This window comes from Leptonotus elevatus, chromosome 3 (assembly GCF_054856555.1).
Source record: "Leptonotus elevatus isolate MCC_2025b chromosome 3, RoL_Lele_1.0, whole genome shotgun sequence".
Lineage (NCBI taxonomy): Eukaryota > Metazoa > Chordata > Actinopteri > Syngnathiformes > Syngnathidae > Leptonotus > Leptonotus elevatus.
In genome coordinates this window covers 24,355,384-24,374,164 of record NC_141241.1, presented here as the reverse complement: position 1 = coordinate 24,374,164, position 18,781 = coordinate 24,355,384, and the positions used below count along the sequence as shown (strand labels likewise).

The following is an 18,781-nucleotide window of genomic DNA, read 5'->3' as shown; positions in this document are numbered from 1 at the left end:
GCCAAAATGCAACGTTAGCTAAGAAATTAGTTACTTTTTTCATTTTACCATGGTGTTTATTAAATGTTGTACACAATACACAATAAGAAAAACTAAAAATGAAACTAAAACTAATAAAAACTAACAGAACCACCCTGAAAACTAATTAAAACGAACTAAATAATCATGCTTGATATATTGCTGGTGTGTCCAAAAGAAGACCAAAAATTGAGGTACGAGGATTTTACCTGACATAAGTGATATGATGACACACAGTAGGAGTGGCATGGGTCAGCGGCTAGATTGGCTGCCTCCCAATCTGATGGTTCTATAGTTGTTCCTCAACCCTTGAGTGATATATTTGTATTTATTTTTTAAAGTTTTAATAAAAAATAATAAAAGTTTACTCTGAGTAGACTGGGACTTAATATAGTCTTTTTTTAGACTCAAATTTACCTTCCGAAATTTACTGTGTAGCATCTCTGGATGATATTGAAACGGTATGTTGGAATGAGTGTGTATTATACAAAGACAGACCACACAGATGCGCAGCTCTCCCAGTCATACTGTAGGTGATAAGCATCATGCGCCAGGAAGCAGTAGATTGATCAGCCAAGCTCAAATGCTGCATGAGGACAAAGAAGGGGGCGGAGGGGCCAGAGGGGCACAGAGCCAATAAAATATCACATCTGCATTAAAATGCCATCTCCACAACAAATCGTGCTATTTTAGGGACAGCTATTTAAAAGCAGTTGAAGGGTGAGCTTCTTGCACCAGAGGAATACGGTGAAACATATCCATTATTTATTGGCTTCTTCTCTATTTTACAGTCTTACCAAGGTAGGGGGGGGGGGGGGCTGAAGAGGCGCAGCAGTCATTTCTGCTACTGAAACAACATGCACTTAATGATATCACAAGCTTGAGCGGACTCGTGGGGGAGGGGTATGCAAAGGGTTGAAATGATGGTGATTGTGGTCATGGCGTGGGGGGGATGAATGGCGACGTTATCTAGGGTGAGGACATGATAGCATCCAATGAACGTTTGAGGATTTTTACTGGAGCTTCAGGTTGGAATTAGTGCAGATGTCTACATTAAGTCTGCAGCATCATGTAAGATATATATATATATATATATATATATATATATATATATATATATATATATATATATATATATATATATATATATATTCAAAATAACAATGAACTGATTTTCACACATCTAAACTGCATTTTAAACATCTTACCTATCACAGCTAAATAACTATCTTAAATTAATTAAGATTACAAGTGATGACATTTATGGTAGAGCTTACTGCTTTGAATGAGTCTTCTTACTTCTTCTTACATTTTTCTTCTGTTGAGCACCCTTATTTCGATTGGTGGGAATAAATGTCAGAAATAAGACCCAAAAGACCACATGTTGGGTTAATCCTACTGACTGAATTAATCTCACATGGCAATGGTTCGATTTGTTGGCGGAATTTTGAATTCAGGGGAATTTGAATTTGACAGATTTCACTATTTCAGAATGTCGAATGTAGTCTAGGCAGATCGTCACATTGGGGCTACGCCATTGCCATTTGATTGCGAAATAAATCTGACTCTTTCACAAGAATAGTTAGTCCACTAAATCAACTTGCTTTAGATACAAAGCAGCAATGTGAAATTGATGGATGGACAAAATCATCACTAGTGACTGCGCTTTTACCCTGACCTTGGCTCTCTAATCCAATAACCACTAATAGTAAACCTGTAAACCTACACTGGCAATCATATATTCACTCTTTAATATACAGCATAGCTCCTTATCTCTGATCATCCTTACCAATTTAATGCTATTGTTTTTTAAAGATGTCACAATCAGCGTCCTTTGCCGTTCTCTATTTTTATGTGCTGCCAATATTCGGGTTATGGTCAATATTGCGGTTTTCTGAAGCATTCGAGATAAACCGTTTACATGCGTGAGCGGACAGAGTTACTCCCGTATACATGGCGATTTGAATACCTAGTATGGAAATGGCGACGCACAGACAACATCATGAAGCACATAGACACCATTGCTGCTTCTTACTATCTACCATCAATAAAAAACATTATATTCATGTCACTTACCACACTAACAAAGCAGTCGGTTTCCACCTTACTTTGAAAAGTGTTGTTTTGTTCTACGTATCAGTTTTGCAATTTTAATTATTTTTTTACCTCTGCTTGTGTATTTCCAGTAAGTTGCGAGCCAGACGCACAGACTTACCACGTGTGTAAATACTGTGTACATACTGTGGCATTGTGAAATTGCCTCAGAGAAATCAATGTATCCAATTTAGGCTTGTTTAGCGAGTGGTAAACTAAGATGGCCGCCGCGCATGAAAGCGAATAGAACATGCATAGTACACAAATCAAAGTTGCATTCAAAAGAGGTACTCCAATCGCATTTATATTCAAGTTAGAAAAGGAGTAACCCAGAGGTCTTGTTCGGCTTTTTAAAAACACAACTAAGAACATATTTGGGTTTTTGTGTGTGTTTACATTTACTTTCAAAACTTTTGAAAGGGTTTTGAAATGGCTATTTACGTAAACAGAGCCATTGTTCCTTTGGATTTGCATTGAACACATTACACAAATGAAAGCTTTGCTGCCTTTTGGTAGTATTTTAGAAACAAATAGTAATGTAAAATTGTTTTTGCACTTGCATGAATTCCACTTGCACATGCTTAAATTCCGCCTTCACAAATACAGGGAGTCCTCGAGTTGCGTCGTACGCGAACCCCCGTCGTTTCGACTTTCGGCGCCCGTGCCTCGTCTGTAGCACCTTCTTTTTTGTCAATTTGCTACAGTAATCATGCCATTTTAAAGTTGTGTTGTTGTTACCTCCAGCAACGGATGTCCATCAGCAGGTCGGCTCACCATCAGGCGCGTGAAATTTCCGTGTTTAAATTTGAATTAGCTCCACTCTGCCGTCCGCCAGCAATCGATGTCCGTGCGGAAACACAAAATATTGGTTCACGTAAATACGTACAAAGTACTGTAATGTAAATATCGACTTTAACGGGAAATCCGACTTAAGTCGAAATTTGGGTTACGTCGCCAGAACGGAACTCGGCCGTAACTCGAGGACTCCCTGTATAAGAAAACCTTTTTCTGAGTCATTCTGTCAGAGATGTGTGAGAAGTATTCAGCAGCTTAACCAACACTGCATTATAATGAGAGTCGTATGCAATATTTTTTCCTCCTGTAGCTACATACTGTAAGAACACCCAAATATTGTAACCACCACCACTCAGTATGATACAGTACTGTATGTGCTTTACCGTAGCCACTGCAGCTGCTTCGGTCCGGCTCCATTTACATGTAACCTTTTTGTGATTATTCTAGTAGGGTTGCGACTTATGTGTCAATAGCGGCAGGGGCGGGGCTCATGTTTTATGCATGATTGGCTGAGGTCCAGTAATGTCAGCAAGATCAACACGCCAAATCAGTAAATGCAAGCACATGTCGTTGTATTATTTTACTCTTTTGTTTCAAAGGCTGTACAATGCAAAAGTGCATGTTCTTGAGTGTCTTTAAGTTGTGCAACTATTTGTCATGCTGAGCTTCTCATTTGTGTGAATTGTGTTGTGTTCCTCTGCAACATCATCAGCAGCAGTAATGCCTTTGGGGCTTTAATTCAATGCTACAGTGCACTTGCACTCGACAACAATACAGTACATTACACACTGTATTGACTTTTCTTCACATTCACACATTAGAAACGATAAACTAAAAAATATTCTTATCAGTTTAAGGTTTGCATCGATTTCACAACATTTAAAAAGTGAAATTGCAGGAAATACAATTCTAAAAAACAGAAAAAACCTAAGGTAGTAAGAATTTAGGCTAAGCTGTTTAGAAAGTGTAAAAAAATAAAAATAATAAATTATAAAATACTACTGACGTGAGATGTTTCATTGTCTTTGCTCAGCAGTGAGGCAAACGTGTAAAACACTTAATGTAATTTCGGGAAAGTTGTAAGTTCCAGGTGGCTAAACGTTACACATGAATACACACTAGCTGAATGATCAAGCATGTAAAGCTGTTTAAAAGTTGTTTAAAATAATGAATGAATAAATAAATAAAAATTAATACAATAAATTAATAAAAGAAAAAAGTCCACCTTTTTGTTATTCATAGAAAAAGTGAATAATGCTGAATGACATTTTTAAACAAGCTCCAAGTATCCATTGAGGGATCTCAGGGTCAGGTCGTGCCCACAGGCACCAGGTATCCCCCAAGGACTACATACATGGGTAGTCTGCGGACCTGTTCTAAAAAATAGAATTTTGACTTTCTGGGGGTGTTGTAAAAGTGATCATTTGAAAATGTAAAATATGGAAGAGATATATCCTTATTTTTGTGATGGATCATTAACATGATCAGTATATTCTCATGAATGAATAATGAATTATTAATAATAACAATGACACTGAAGTTAAATTGAGCAAATGTGTTATTTCAGTAGTGTGTATTACAACGGCAGACCTTTGCAATAATCATTACCCAAGAAGTAGCTCTCACTTTTAAAAAGGTCAGTGGCCCCTGCGTTATGCAATGATATTATGGAGTACTCTCAGCACAATGCCAGAAATGGAGCTAATAATGATGGTGCTCCACTTATTGCCACTTTATGTGAAGTACTGTATCTCATTCGCTGGCACTCTCACTCCTTTGTCTATACGCAAAACTGTTGATACAAATTGTTCTGGTTCAAGTTATATTGGACTGTTTAAATTGTTCATTAATGACACTTTACAAGAGCATGGAAGAAAAGAAATTGGCTGAGATTATTCAATACTCACCAATTTGTTGGGACTCCAAACTATCAATCTATCCAACTGTTTTCTGGATTTGGGTCTCGGTGGTAGTAACCTAAGCAGAGAAGCTCAGACTCCCACTGGCTGGTCACTTCGTTCAGCTCTCAGAGTGCAAGCACACAGAGATACAGAGCTCTGCGGACATATGTGATAGATGTCAGTCATATTTTAGTTATAAATATGTGAACAGTGGGAATCAAACCCTCTGAATAATTGTACAAATTGACTCATGACAGTTACGATAGGCAAGGGAGGCAGTGCCGCACTCACTGCTGCCCCCTGGTGTTCTTTCCTCTCTTCTAAGAGTAAAAAAGAAAAAAACAATCTCATTCATTATTATTCATGGAACAGATGTTTTCGACCTGGCCTTTTCACCCATGTCAAAAACCGGTTTCCTACATTCTGCCATGTAGAGACTGTTAGTATGCAACAGAGGCGGCACGTTTTAAAGGAATGAGAGGTACCGCTTTGATTGGCCATCATCAAACTCGGCCGTGATCGCTCCCACAGCAGCGCAGACTTATTCCTGTCAGAGCCACCGGCATGAATTAGATTGCCAAATTATTAACGCTGGGTCTAACCTGCCTCTGTGCAATAATAACACTGCGTACCACATAGAATTTATACTGTTCATGAAAACAGAGCCCACAATCTCACTAGCGTGAACCGCAATCTTTCACTGGGCCACCTCCTGGTAGGTGGGGCCATGAGTGAAAATTACTAATTAAAAAAAAAAAAATCACATATTGGCTTAGTCTGAGAATAATCATAGGCACATGCTGATAAATGACTCTCAAACTCAACAATTACATCATTCATGACTATGAGGACACACAACGAAGCATGTTGTCTTTATAAAGGAAGCTTTCTGTTGAGCACTGCTTTCTAATTGTCCATCTTCTGAGTAATGAATTTATGTAAGCTACAGGTTGCAAGACCAGCCTAGAAATAATAGCAGATCTACCATTGTTGATTGTATTCAGCTTCATAAGTCCATCGTGGTCCAAGTTAATTAAGACTGACATTAAATGATACACACTCGTGTTAGAAGGAGAGAACATTGTGTATGACGCAGACCTCTCCCTAATTGAGTTTGCCTCTGAATCCGCCATTGACGGTGCCTTTTGCTCTGCCGGGAAAAGATATGTGACGTGCAGCCCAAGTGAGCTCTGTGTACGTGGATATCGATGCATGTGTCTGTTGTCGTAGTCTGTGTTAGCATTTTTTATTTATTTTTTATCTGACTGGCCTACATGCTAAATGGTAACGTACATATGTCAGGAAATCCACGTCTTTCACAAATGTAAGCAGAGATCACCTTCAGCAACTGTTCAGCGTGGCTCCTCTACAATTGGAGTGATTGTGTAATTATTGTGATGTACGTGTACGTACCGCACTGATGATGAGCCTCTCATGCCAGGATCTAGTGTGGGGCTGCACCTCGTGGTAGGACCTTGTCATGTTTTCACTTCATAAAAGGTCATACGGCTTTGAGCAGCAGTAAAGAATAATTGGGCTTTTTTTTTTGGCTCCCAGGCTCACCTTACAAGTGTGAATTGTAATGTGCTTTCAGCCACTAAAGGAAATATACTGGACACCTTTCAATGCACAGTGCAGTCTTGTGCTTCAGAACGTTCCAGGATAAAGATGCTGTGATTGTTTCTGTTATGCACATAGACATTCTGCACAAAGTACACATTTATGTTAACTATTAGTTACTTGCTTATTAATAATTCCCTCAGAAGTTAATCTTTGTTGAATATTAAATATCTAACTGACTTCAAACTGAAATATATACAACCACCAGACATGGTCGAAAGCTGAAGAATATGCAACACACAAAATTAATTATAAAACTACAAAGTGAAAACAACTAATAACATTTCTTGAAGAGAACAACAAACAAAGATTGAGAGGAATGGTTCTTCAGTACAGAAAAAAAAAAGGGATTATTATTATTATTATTATTATTATTCAATTTATTGAATGGATGTCTTCAATCTTCTGAAAGTTAGGCTAGAAAGTATAAATAACACATATCTGCTATTGCCATTGGATATGTAAACAATATATATTATATATATATATTACTTTTTAATGAGTAAACGCAACATAAAGGGACTGCCTTGTACAATTCTGTGTAAACAGAGGTTCATAGAATTCTCTGACTCGTCCCAATAAAAAAACAACAGCAACAACAAGAACACAATACAAAATGTTTTCTATAAACATATTATAATCCCTTATCAAATGTAGAGGGAATCATTTCAAAGGATCCTGCAGAGCATATTCTAGTTCAGAGGATACATACAGTCTAATTTGTTGTCTAAAGAGGCAGACCAGTAAAATCATATATGAATAATAAGGTACTGTTTCTCCCCTTTGATATAATGCAAATCAGTAAAAGTACATTAGGAGAATGTTTGTACTTAATGAACCATCCTTTTACAAAACATTAAGTAACAATCTCAGACTTCCAAGAAAAATGCATATTTAATTCTGTTTATCATCTATGTCATGTATGTGTGCATTATAACTGGTCAATGACCACTGAGAAGGAGGTGGTGCATCAACAGTCTCTGTAATGCACGCAGGAGGGGTCACGTAATGCCAAAATAACAAACTTAGCTGCCTGCTCAACCTACTGCTCTCTTCCAAACACATTCACTATCGCTTATCTTGAATCTATGACACAATGGCGCCAAATTCAAATCCACTTGTTAGGCTTTTGCAAAGAAACAAACAAACAAATGGCACAAAGCTCAAACTTAAATCTTGGACCACAAAACCTGGACCTTTAACACGAAAGGTGACTACAGAGTTGCTACAGTATTTCTTTTTCACTTTCAAATTAATCCTGCGGGCTTGTTTGAACATCCCAGTGCATGGGTTGACAATTTAAAGTCAACTTGACAATAATATGTTATATGTGGCCTCATTAGTCTAAACATGACATTCTGATTAATATTACATTTGTGGAATATGAGTTTTGAAGCAAAATCCAGCCGTTTTTGCCCATCTCAGGGGGCGGCCATTTTGCCACTTGCTGTCGACTGAAAATGACATCACTGTTGGTCAGATCTCAGGTAACAACCAATCACAGCTCAGCTTCAGGTGAGCTGTGATTGGTCTAAATTAATATTCTACAAACGCAGTATTAGTATTGTAGTCAAGACCATACCAACCGAGACCAAGACAGTATCGAGACCTTAGAGTATCGAGAGCAAGATAAACCAATCACAGCTCAGCTTCAGAAAACAGGTGAGCTGTGATTGAAACCGGCTGGATTTTGCCTCATACCTTATATTCCACAAATGTAATATTAATCAGAATGTCATGTTTAGACTAGTGAGGTCACATATAACATATTATTGTTAAGAAATGTTTATGGTTGACTTCCGCTTTAAATGATGGATAAACACATACTAAGTGTGTCGTAGTGATAGGAAGATGCAAAGAGAGGAGAAGAAGAATCAACAACCTAGCTCAAGTCACCTGTTTAATTAAGACACCTGATTTAATATGATCATTTTCCATGTGTGTCATTTCCAAATAAACGAGACCCAAAAAGCAAATAAAAATTCACCCTAACTACAAATTTGGTTAGCGAAAGAATCCTTTTGAGTGTAATTGTACATACAGAAGCAACAATTATTTGTATTTCACTTGACATTTATATAGTTCTTAATTTTTACTTTTGAATGATAGTTTTCTTCCCAGTGTGTTAATAAATGTGTGACTAAATGTCCTGTAAAAAAAAACCTCGCCCCCCCTTCTTCTCTTCCCATAGCCATGGCCGACTTCCATGTCCAGCCAGAGCCAGTGCATGCTGAGGAGTCTGGTGTGGCCAGATTTCAGTGCCAAATCCATGGCCTGCCAGAGCCTACCATCAGCTGGGAGAAAGACGGCAATCCTGTGAACACCAAGGACAAGAGGTCTGAATTGCAACACATAATGATACATTTATATATGATGTCACTTTATGTTTACTTTTCAAGTACAGTTATGTTCATCAGTTTACATACACAATGGGTATGTAAACTCATGTGCACAACTGTATACGTCACCTGCATACATTCACCACTAGTTGGCAGACGTATAGTTGTACTCGTAAGTTTACATAACACTTCATCGTCTCCATGAGGAATTCCTGCGCCATCTGTGAGTCATGGTCATACTCTTTAAAGCGTGTATACAGCCTGAGGCTCCCTCTGGGCTGGACATGCCTGGAAGACCGTAAAAGTACATAGAAGTGGACGAAGGCGTTTCGACTCTCAGTCTCTGCTGAATGGTCAAGAGACTCACCTTACAGTATCTCTAGGGTGATGTCCACTGCTTGTATTTATAATCACATTCTCTACCCAGTGCTCACTACTATTATGTGCTCGTAGATGAGAATGGGAATGTAATGGGCTAGATAAATTGAGAGCTCGGCTGCTTGCCTGATCACTCTTCACCACCACAGTCCAATACCGCCGCACCAATCCTGCTGTCAATCTCCATTTTACCGCCTGCGTGAAAAAGACACCTAAGCCCTCCACATGATGAACGTCCAACCATATAAACACTCAACAGCAGAAAGGAGACGCTCGGCCACTAAGATGGGCATCTTATAGAGAATGTGTGGCTGAACCTAGAAATGTTATTCTTTTTACGTAAGCCTATTGTGAGTAGGGGTGTCAGGCGATTATTTTTTTTTAATCATAATTAATTGCATGAATTCAATAGTTAACTCATTATGTGTATATATATATATATATATATATATATATATATATATATATATATATATATATAATAGTAAGAAAGAGCCAGCATCCTGCATACATTGTAATGACGATGCATTTGTCGTTATTACAATATATATTTATTTATATATATATATATATATTTACTCGCTTGCCTTTACTCACTTGCATAACGGCGGCGTTTGTGAGGCATTGTTGTCAATTACAGTGTGTGTTAGCGAAATGCAGTGAGGCTTTTCTGATTGTGTTCGGCTGCTTTACTTATCTTATCTTTAGCGGTAGTCGTACTTGTGGAGTCTCAAAGTCACGTAATCCTCCATAAAGTCTGTGTTGGAACAGAAGTGACTTTCACAGCGAGCGTTTTTTGGCACACGTTACGATGTTATTTTGGTCTTGTCAACCCCAAATAATTTCCAAGCTAGGGACGTGGACTTAAGTAATAATATCGATGACGATGATTATCGCCCACCTCTAACTGTACAATAAAAAACGAGTGTGATATTAATTTGTGTTGAGGTAATTTTTCTGCCATTAGATGGCATAATTGCATTTGTAAGACATTAGTGACAGCTCAGTGCATTTTTCTTTTCATATTAAGAGCTATCTAATCTTTAACATGAAGTAATTTGTGAAATTTTGCAAATTTTTTAAATTGTAAGATACATCTTGACCCCAGTCTCCACAAATATATGAATTATTATTACATTTATTACTGATAAATGTTGACGTGGATGTGTCTGCGGCGTTGCGACTGGAATTTCTCCAGTACTGGCTTTCCAAGTAAGGGGTGGTCATTAATCGTTAAAAAAATAGTGACGTTGAAGGAACTTTAAATTAACTCAAAATGACCGCACTCATTTTGACACCTCTAATTGTGAGTAATAATTTGCACCTTATGTTCTCTTTTAGGTACACTCTTCTGCCTACAGGTGTTCTGCAGATTACAGGAGTGCGTGAGGAGGACAATGGAAAGTTCTGCTGTGTGGCTCATAACAGTGCAGGAGTGAAACACAGTGCTGAGGCCCTCCTTTCTGTTTCAGGTTGTTACATTTCACAACTTTTAACAGCAGCATACCATTAGCAGTTTTCCTAAAGTGGAACAAACTCTTGAATTTACTGTACATCGCACCTTCTGTGCCCTGATCCTTTGTAGTACTTGTCACCATTCCAGTATAGACCCAAGATTTTTCCTAACCTATTGTTTATCTGTGGGATCTTCAAGATAGAGAATATTGGTTTGCGGCACTCTAAAGAAATCCAATTAAAGGATGCCATCCATCATTCCCATTCCTACCTTAAATACATGCCCATCTTTTTCCAGGCTCCCAGTCATCTGTTTACAAAGAACCAATGATCCTAGTTGGTCCGGAAAATCTCACCCTCACTGTCCACCAAACCGCTATTTTGGAGTGTGTCGCGACAGGATACCCTCGGCCCATTGTGTCTTGGAGCAGGCTAGGTAATGAAAAAATCGTGTTGTGATTAAATTGAAGTGTCTGTAGCTGTCTGTTTTTGTTGTTGTTCCGCATTGCCCACAAGTGCACAACCTATCAGGTTGTCTTGTCATGCATGCTATATTGTAAGAGTCTCATGTCCGTTGGTATTCTTACAACCCCACAGCTTTGATTTGTCGTGCGTTGTCTGATGTATTTTCATACATGTGGTCTGTGTGTATGATGCAATGGGACGACATATGACTTAAAAGATGAACATAAACATGGTGTTGTTAACTACATGCCTCATCTCCTCATGAAGCTGGGAGGAAACGGAGGAGATCCTGGAGACTAATTGCTTCGTAGGTCTGAGACACATGCAATTAGCTTTCCCTCCCTCGGTGCACATTGTAATTCTTGACTATAATTCAAATCTGTCTTGATCAATTTTTCAATGTGACATCTGTTTTCCCCATCTTTTATCAAAACTGATTTGCTGCTCTAAATATAAACTGGTGCCCCTCCCGTCAACGGTCGAAGCATAATCGCATTGACGTTTCAATCTTATTCATTGTCTCTAGAACAAAAATGCTAACACGATGGGATTTGAATTACATGGAAGAGGCTGGGCTAAGCTGCATAATGAAGCTAATAGTTTCACATCGCTCATTGCTTAATGCTGGAGTTTGTTTGCTACTATTCATTGAGCCGCACCACACCCTGCGGGCTCCAGCTCTTTCTTTTCTGACACTAAGTTAATTAGTTCCTGGCTGAGGGAACGTGAGAGAAAGAAATCTCGCTGTAAAAGTGCAAAAAGAACAAAAGCCATGTTGTTTAGACTGGACGAGTATCTTTCAGTCCAGCGGGTAGTTGTGGCAAGTTAATTATGATGGAAACCTTCAATAAACACAAAGAGTAAAGCAATGAAGGGTTTGCCCCATCAGAGCTAATGTCACTGTTAAGGTGAGCAAATTGTTTCTTCTAATGATTTGATTTAAGTCATATTATACAGACATTGTCAAACCTCTGAAAACACTGAGATGAAATTGTTTTTCTTCAGTAGCTGACATTAACATCTTTATTTCAAATGAACTCAAATGAACCTGGAGCCTGAAGTACTTGTTGAGGTGGCAAAATGTTGCTAGTTGGTTACTACCTTTAATTGGCTCGAAAGGGGAGGGGTTTTCTCATATCTTATCGGAATGCTGTGCAGCACTTTCTTCTAGGTTTGAATAATATTATATTATTATCAAACTTGTATGGAATGGCCCATTAATAGTCCAAATAATACATATCGTCAGTCTCTAAAAATAATTGCATAAGTCATGTTTTTTGCAACAAAAAAAACCATTTGCCTAAATCATCTACACATGATGCAAATGGTTACATTTTTTGTGTTTCCTAAAAAAATCTGAAACAATGACTGAGGCGATTATTTTAAGAAGGCGTCGATATGTAAACTTTGGTCGGCCAATTGGTCAGTTGGTTTGGTAAGGTTTACACTTATTTTACCATCTATCATCCATCCATCAATCCATCCATCCATCCGTCCATTTCCTATATCTTGCCCTCATTGGGTCGCAGGTGTGCTGCCCGTCTGATCAAAAGGCACATGTCGACAAACAAACATTCACACTCACATCCACATCACAGCTATGATCAATTTAGAGCAGCGGTGTCCAAACTTGAAGGCCAAATACAGAAAACAAATGGATGGATGTAAGAGCAATTCTTTTAATTTAACTTATGAAACAGACTGAAATCACAAAACAAGCAATTAGGTATTGTTTATATTTTCAAGATATTTTGAAAAAAACTGCTTCATAACAGTTTTCCGTTAAAGGTGGCAAAAAAGGCAAATAGTATTGGATTTTCAAGAGTTTTGGGTGACCTCGGCCCTGTATCCTATTAGACTAGATCCGCCCTTGCATTGACCACCGACCAAATCCCATCTCCACATTCAGAACCAAAACAAAAGCAAACTGTAGTAAGATGTCCATTTCTCAAAGTTACTCGAGCAACATTAAAGGTGCATTGTGCCGTTTAAAATGATAATATTGAAGCGTTTTCTACATCATGCATGCTCCACCAAAGCCCAGATGAGTACGAAGAGCCCTGACTGTTTTACTCTGAGTGCCACACACTCCACAGTTTCTTTGGGGAGGGGAGGGGCGGAGTGGCGGTGGTTGACGTCATGCGCGTCCCCGCGGAGTAGCAGACATGCGGCGTGTACTTAAGATGGTGTACGTACTCGCACGCGCACCATGAACGAGCCTGATGCAGATGCTGAAATTACACTATGGGTCAGAGGTGACAGTTGTGAGTAAAAAAGTGACAAACTGCACAAAGATCCTTTAATGCTCATAAATCAGGCTTTGACACAGAACACAAAGTAAATAAAGTATTTTTGCTTCTAAAATTGAATCTTTATGCACTACATTGTTTTGAAGAGAAGTTGTTTTAATATTTTAGTCATAGTTTATTTTTTATCTTTGCATATCTACAAAATCTCTGTAGATTGTAAACCCATTTATTAGTAGTAGCTGCCCATACTTTTTTGACACCCTCCATTCTCACTTTTAGCCCTATTTTTTTTAATTAACCATTTTAGCCTTTTTTTCCTTCTTTTTTTTTAATTACCGGTAGCTATTTTTAGCATATGCCACGAGTCGCTGAAAAATTGATGGCCAGCCATAAATGGCCCCCGGATCGTAGTTTGGATAACAGTGATTTAGAGTATTCTATCTAAATTAAACCCAGACAAGTACAGCGAAAACATGCAAACTCCCCACACGAGGGCTTAAATCACACAATGCTGCCCACTTTTCTACATGACCATGAATTACAAGAGGACTTATTAAATTTCTGTGTGACCTCGCTCTGAAATGTGCCACAAGTTTAAACATCAGTCAAACAATTATTGCACCACTGCCTTTTAACACATAAAACATAAACCTTACAGGCTGCAAATGGTAGTCTGAAAAGAGATTAAAATGTCCCCTTTGCCCTTTAGCTAATATCAGAGACAGGCTCAAGTCATTGTTGGGGTCGGGAGTACCGATAGGAGAAGAGGAAAGTGGTTGCTTATCATCTAAGTACAGCAAGAACGGTAAAGGGAAATGAGTTCTATTGGAAGTAATGATATGGGATTAGAAGTTGCAGTTAGTTGGTGGGGTCACCATTGCAGCTAAAATCGGTACATCCATTCACTGTAGCAGATTACCTTAACCTTGAAGGTTTAGTTCTTTTTTTTTTTCTTATGGAAGAAGGTAAAAAGGTTGACATGAAACATGAACTAATTGAATAACATTTGAAAATCTGTTCTGTCTTACATGAATGTATTCCTTTTAGTACTGTATATCCAATAGGCTAGTAAGGATTTATAGGAAGTCAATATAAATGTGTTTGATTAACATCTCCATTTCAGCGACCTATACATCTATCTAAACATCGCCTGTATGTTCTCAAGTACTGTACACTCAAAGAAAGAAGCACTGCAGGCACTGGCAGTTGCATCCTTGAATTTAATAGCACATCTACAGAGACACAATTCACGGAAGATTTGAGTAGCATAACCGAAGAGCACTCAGACAGTGAGGAAATCATTTAAGGCTTACACATTAAGAACATGCAAAAATCACAATCTTGTTGAAGATGTCATTTTACTTTCCAATGTTGAATTGAAATAAACTATAACACATTCAGAGTTTTCTGCGATAGCCTACTGTATAGCTCAATAAGATTTTTCTTAAATGGGAAGTCAACCTTAATCATTTCTTGACAGTAATGTGTTACTTTTCTCTTTTTAGATGGACGTCCCATCGGTGTGGAGGGTATCCAAGTACTTGGCACAGGAAACTTGATGATTTCCGATGTCCGTGTGCAGCATTCCGGAGTTTACGTGTGTGCTGCTAACAAACCAGGGACCCGTGTTCGGAGGACTGCTCAGGGACGTCTTGTGGTTCAAGGTGAGTGCTCGAGGAGCGGAATTTCCCATTCTCAAAATTCATGCAAGCTGTCTGCATACTGTTTTTTGCCTCAGGAACAACAAAAGAGGGATATAGTGAACATGATAATATATATATATATTTTTTTTTTTTACAACAATTGTGTTTATTCTTGGCAATATGCAGTATGGACATCTGTCATATCACCTCCATTCCCTTACAATACATTTCTTATTGAGCCAGCCAAAGAAATAAAGACTGTAAGCCAAATAAAGTGGTGAAAGGTATGTGTTCTTTCATCAGGACTTCCCCTAGAGTTTAGAAATGTAGTTTTGATTTGTTTTTCTATTCACATGCCGGCATATTGTTGAGTACATGGGAACCAATAAGTCTAGATATTGTTGGGAACTGTGTCATTTGGAAAACTGTGGGACATAAAATCACATCTGTGACTCATAGACTTGCAGTCGTGTTAATAATTAATCCTGGACGCATTAAATATACTGCAATTCTTCATTTTCTCAACTTGTCATTTGCTATTGATCCAGCAAGTTGACATGTTGACAAAGTTAGAGATAAGTGTGGTTTTGACCAGTAAGATGAGGACAGATGTGTGCTGTACATCCGTGTGAATGACATGTCCCCGAGCAGGAAACATCTTTCATTCACTCTGTTCTTACATTGATTAAACTGGACCACACTTTGCTTTAGCAGTATCGATCCTGGTCAATATTTCATTTTATCTTCCTGTCAAGTCAAAGACGAGCATCTTATCCTTACATGGGGAAAGCAGATGTTAATTATGTGCCACTGACTGTGTTTTTTTTTTAAATTGATTTTTGGCAAGAAAAGATGGATTGTGAAGTTATACGCACGTTAGGAATATTGCTTTAGGGCAGGGCTCCACAACTTTAATAGTAGCATCTCACACAGAAAAAAACAAAACTGAGGACAACCCTGCATATATCTTTTCCCCCCCTTTTTTTTATATAGTACAGGCCAAAATGTTGGACACATCTTCTCAATCAATGTGTTTGCTTTTATTATCAAGTATTTACATTGTAGATTCTCACTGAAAGTGTCAAAACTATGAACAAACACATGTGGAGTTATGTAAGCCTACATAACAGAAAAAAAAGTAAAATGACTGAAAACATGTTTTATATTGTAGATTCTTCAAAATAGCTACCCTTTGCTCTGATTAGTGCTTTGCACAGTCTTGGAATTCTCACCTCTGGGAACTCTTTCAATACTGTTGGAAAACCATTTCTGGTGACTATTCTTGAAGCTCACTGAGAGAATGCCAAAAGTGCACACAAAAAAAACAACTTAGCAGAGCAAAAAGTTGCTATTTTTGAAGAATCTAGAATAAATAAATAAAAATCAGTTATTTCAACTTCATATAGCACATAACTCCACGTGTTTAGATGTCGTCAGTGAGATTAGTCGTGAAAATAAAGCAAACACATTGAATGAGAAAGTGCGTCCAAATCTTTGGCCTGTACTGTATATATAAAATTGTGTGTTGCATTTATGAACTCAATGAGCTGCGGCATAGAACATGAGCTTTAATTCTGTTTGTAACAAAAACATTTTTGAACATTTTAAAAAGATGCTTGGTTGACACTTTCAAATAAAACGTCTATTTGAGTCCTCCTTATACTGATGAAACTTAAATGACCCACCTACAGCGAATCAAAAATGGCGTCTGCTTTCTTGTTCCGCACTTAACACTCATTTGCTGATTACGCATGGTAGGCCTAGGTGTGTCAAAAGTCTGGACGGGAGAATACAGATGAAAGGAGTGCAAGCCAAGGCGTGTCAAAATGATTTGCGCGCAAACAAGAGAATATAGCTCTTAGGTCTCACTGCTTAGTCTAATTGTTTTCAAATTAAATAAAAAAATACAGTGGATATTAAAAAGTATACGCACTCATGTTCAAATGCCAGGTATTTTCAACCTATTTTATAAAGGCTATAATTTAATAAAACATTTACATAAACATGGTGTGCCGCATAAAAAAGAAACAAAAAAATTTAGGACCACACCGGGAAATTATAATCTTTCTTTGTAAACTGTGATGTGATTACGTTGTACAGGAAGCTTTTTGTAAATGACATGTAAATGAACCTGATTATGTCAGCGCAATTATACAAATTTGGTAGGTGGTGGTGTGCTGGAGCCGTTTATAAGCTTAGAGCTTCAGAGGGAGTTCAATTTTTACAATGTAAATGGCTGCTCAGCAATATTTTTGGCTTGTTTCTAGGTGCAACATTGTGGAAATAAACTAAAGCTAAACTATTTGTGAAAGAAAATCTAACTTCTTCCATCATTAATGTGGTGAAGTGTTGCTCTTACACTGTAGACACTGCCTCCTGTAGTCTGGGAGAATATCGAGGGCAAGCAGCGTTGCGTATGAAGAGATTGTACACGCTTGTGTAACCCTATTATTTCAGTTTCTTCACCAAGCAAATAATCATTGCGGTAAATTTGTGAGGGTAATTTTTGGTGATTAGGGTGCAAAGAGTCACAAACATGCAGAACAAGGAATTGACGCACAAGACCCACAGGATGGATGGATGTTGCTGATGATATAATGAAGGTACAAATCAATATTCTCTTGAGCTCCACCTGACCTTCACCTTTGAAACAGCCCTCAAAGTTCATGCTGTATTGCACAGCGAAAGAAGCAGAATGAAGGTAGAAAAGATAGCAAACTAATGGAAGGCCAAAACAAATGCTGTCAGCAAGCCTTTCATTCAAGTGTCACTGAGCGGCGCAGGCTTGCAAGGGTACGTGCACATAGCGAGAGTTGCTTTTTTGGCAGCTTAAGGAAGTGTTCCTTTAATTTTGCTAGATGGCTAATTGTGCTGGACTAGAATTCCTCAACTTGGCATTGAAAATCATGGAGTTCATATGCTAACTCCCATCACTCAACTCACCTCAACTGTATTGATCGAGAACTAAAACAAACACAACTGTCTTCTTATGATGAAACCCAGGGGCAGCACATACAATGAAAATAGCAGAGGCTCCAGAATTGAACCTTGTGGAACACCATGAGTTCCGTTGCACACATTTGTCTGACCACTTTCTTTTGCTCAACATAGTTAGTATAATTAGATTGTATTATTTTATTTTTTTTACAGTTTGGCATTAGTAACAAATGAACTTGTGTGAGCCAAGAGACAGAATGAGGTTGAGAAGTTAGCAATCACATGGAAACATGTTCAAATTGAATGCATCACAGTTACGTATTCAAATTTTTGTGACCGTAGGGTTACCCTACAATATGCTCATGTTCTGCTGATTCAATTACTAGATGGAAGATATATTTAGCATACAGATTATTTATATTTACTATATTTTAAATGTGTTTTGGTTTGTATAAATTCAACACTGTCTTCAAATCAAACATTACATTTACTACAGTTTTGCATTCTTACAAAGGTGTATTATTGGTGATAATACTATTGTCTGACATCTTAATACATGGAAAAGTACTATATTCTGGGTTTACAAAGGTAACAAAAAAGTCACTTAGGTGTGCAAACATCTTCCTTGACCAAACATTGTTTGTTCATCGCTTTGTGAGTTATTAGATTACTCAGTGTATGATATTTATATATTTCCATATTTTTCTTTGAAAGGATTTAGAAAAAATATTTTCCCTGCCAACGTGCATAAGCCCGGGTCCCGATAGATAAATATGACAATGAGGCATTATTCTAACAATACGCTCTGCAGCTTTCTACCCTCTGGTGTTAACTGTGAGATAACATCAAAACACGCTTTATTAATAAGCACAGGCATAAATAGTTAA

The 18,781-nt window shown here is 37.9% G+C and overlaps 1 protein-coding gene across 2 annotated transcripts in view; it reads left to right on the top strand.

Moving 5' to 3' along the window:
- igdcc3 (immunoglobulin superfamily, DCC subclass, member 3) overlaps nucleotides 1-18,781 on the top strand; it is an 86,373-nt gene that overhangs the window by 43,197 nt on the left and 24,395 nt on the right. For both annotated transcript variants that reach the window (XM_086072252.1, XM_086072251.1), the window contains exons 3-6: nucleotides 8,620-8,764; nucleotides 10,487-10,617; nucleotides 10,899-11,036; nucleotides 14,820-14,978. In XM_086072252.1, coding sequence (XP_085928378.1) covers nucleotides 8,620-8,764; nucleotides 10,487-10,617; nucleotides 10,899-11,036; nucleotides 14,820-14,978 — 573 coding nt within the window. The remainder of the gene's footprint in view (nucleotides 1-8,619; nucleotides 8,765-10,486; nucleotides 10,618-10,898; nucleotides 11,037-14,819; nucleotides 14,979-18,781) is intronic.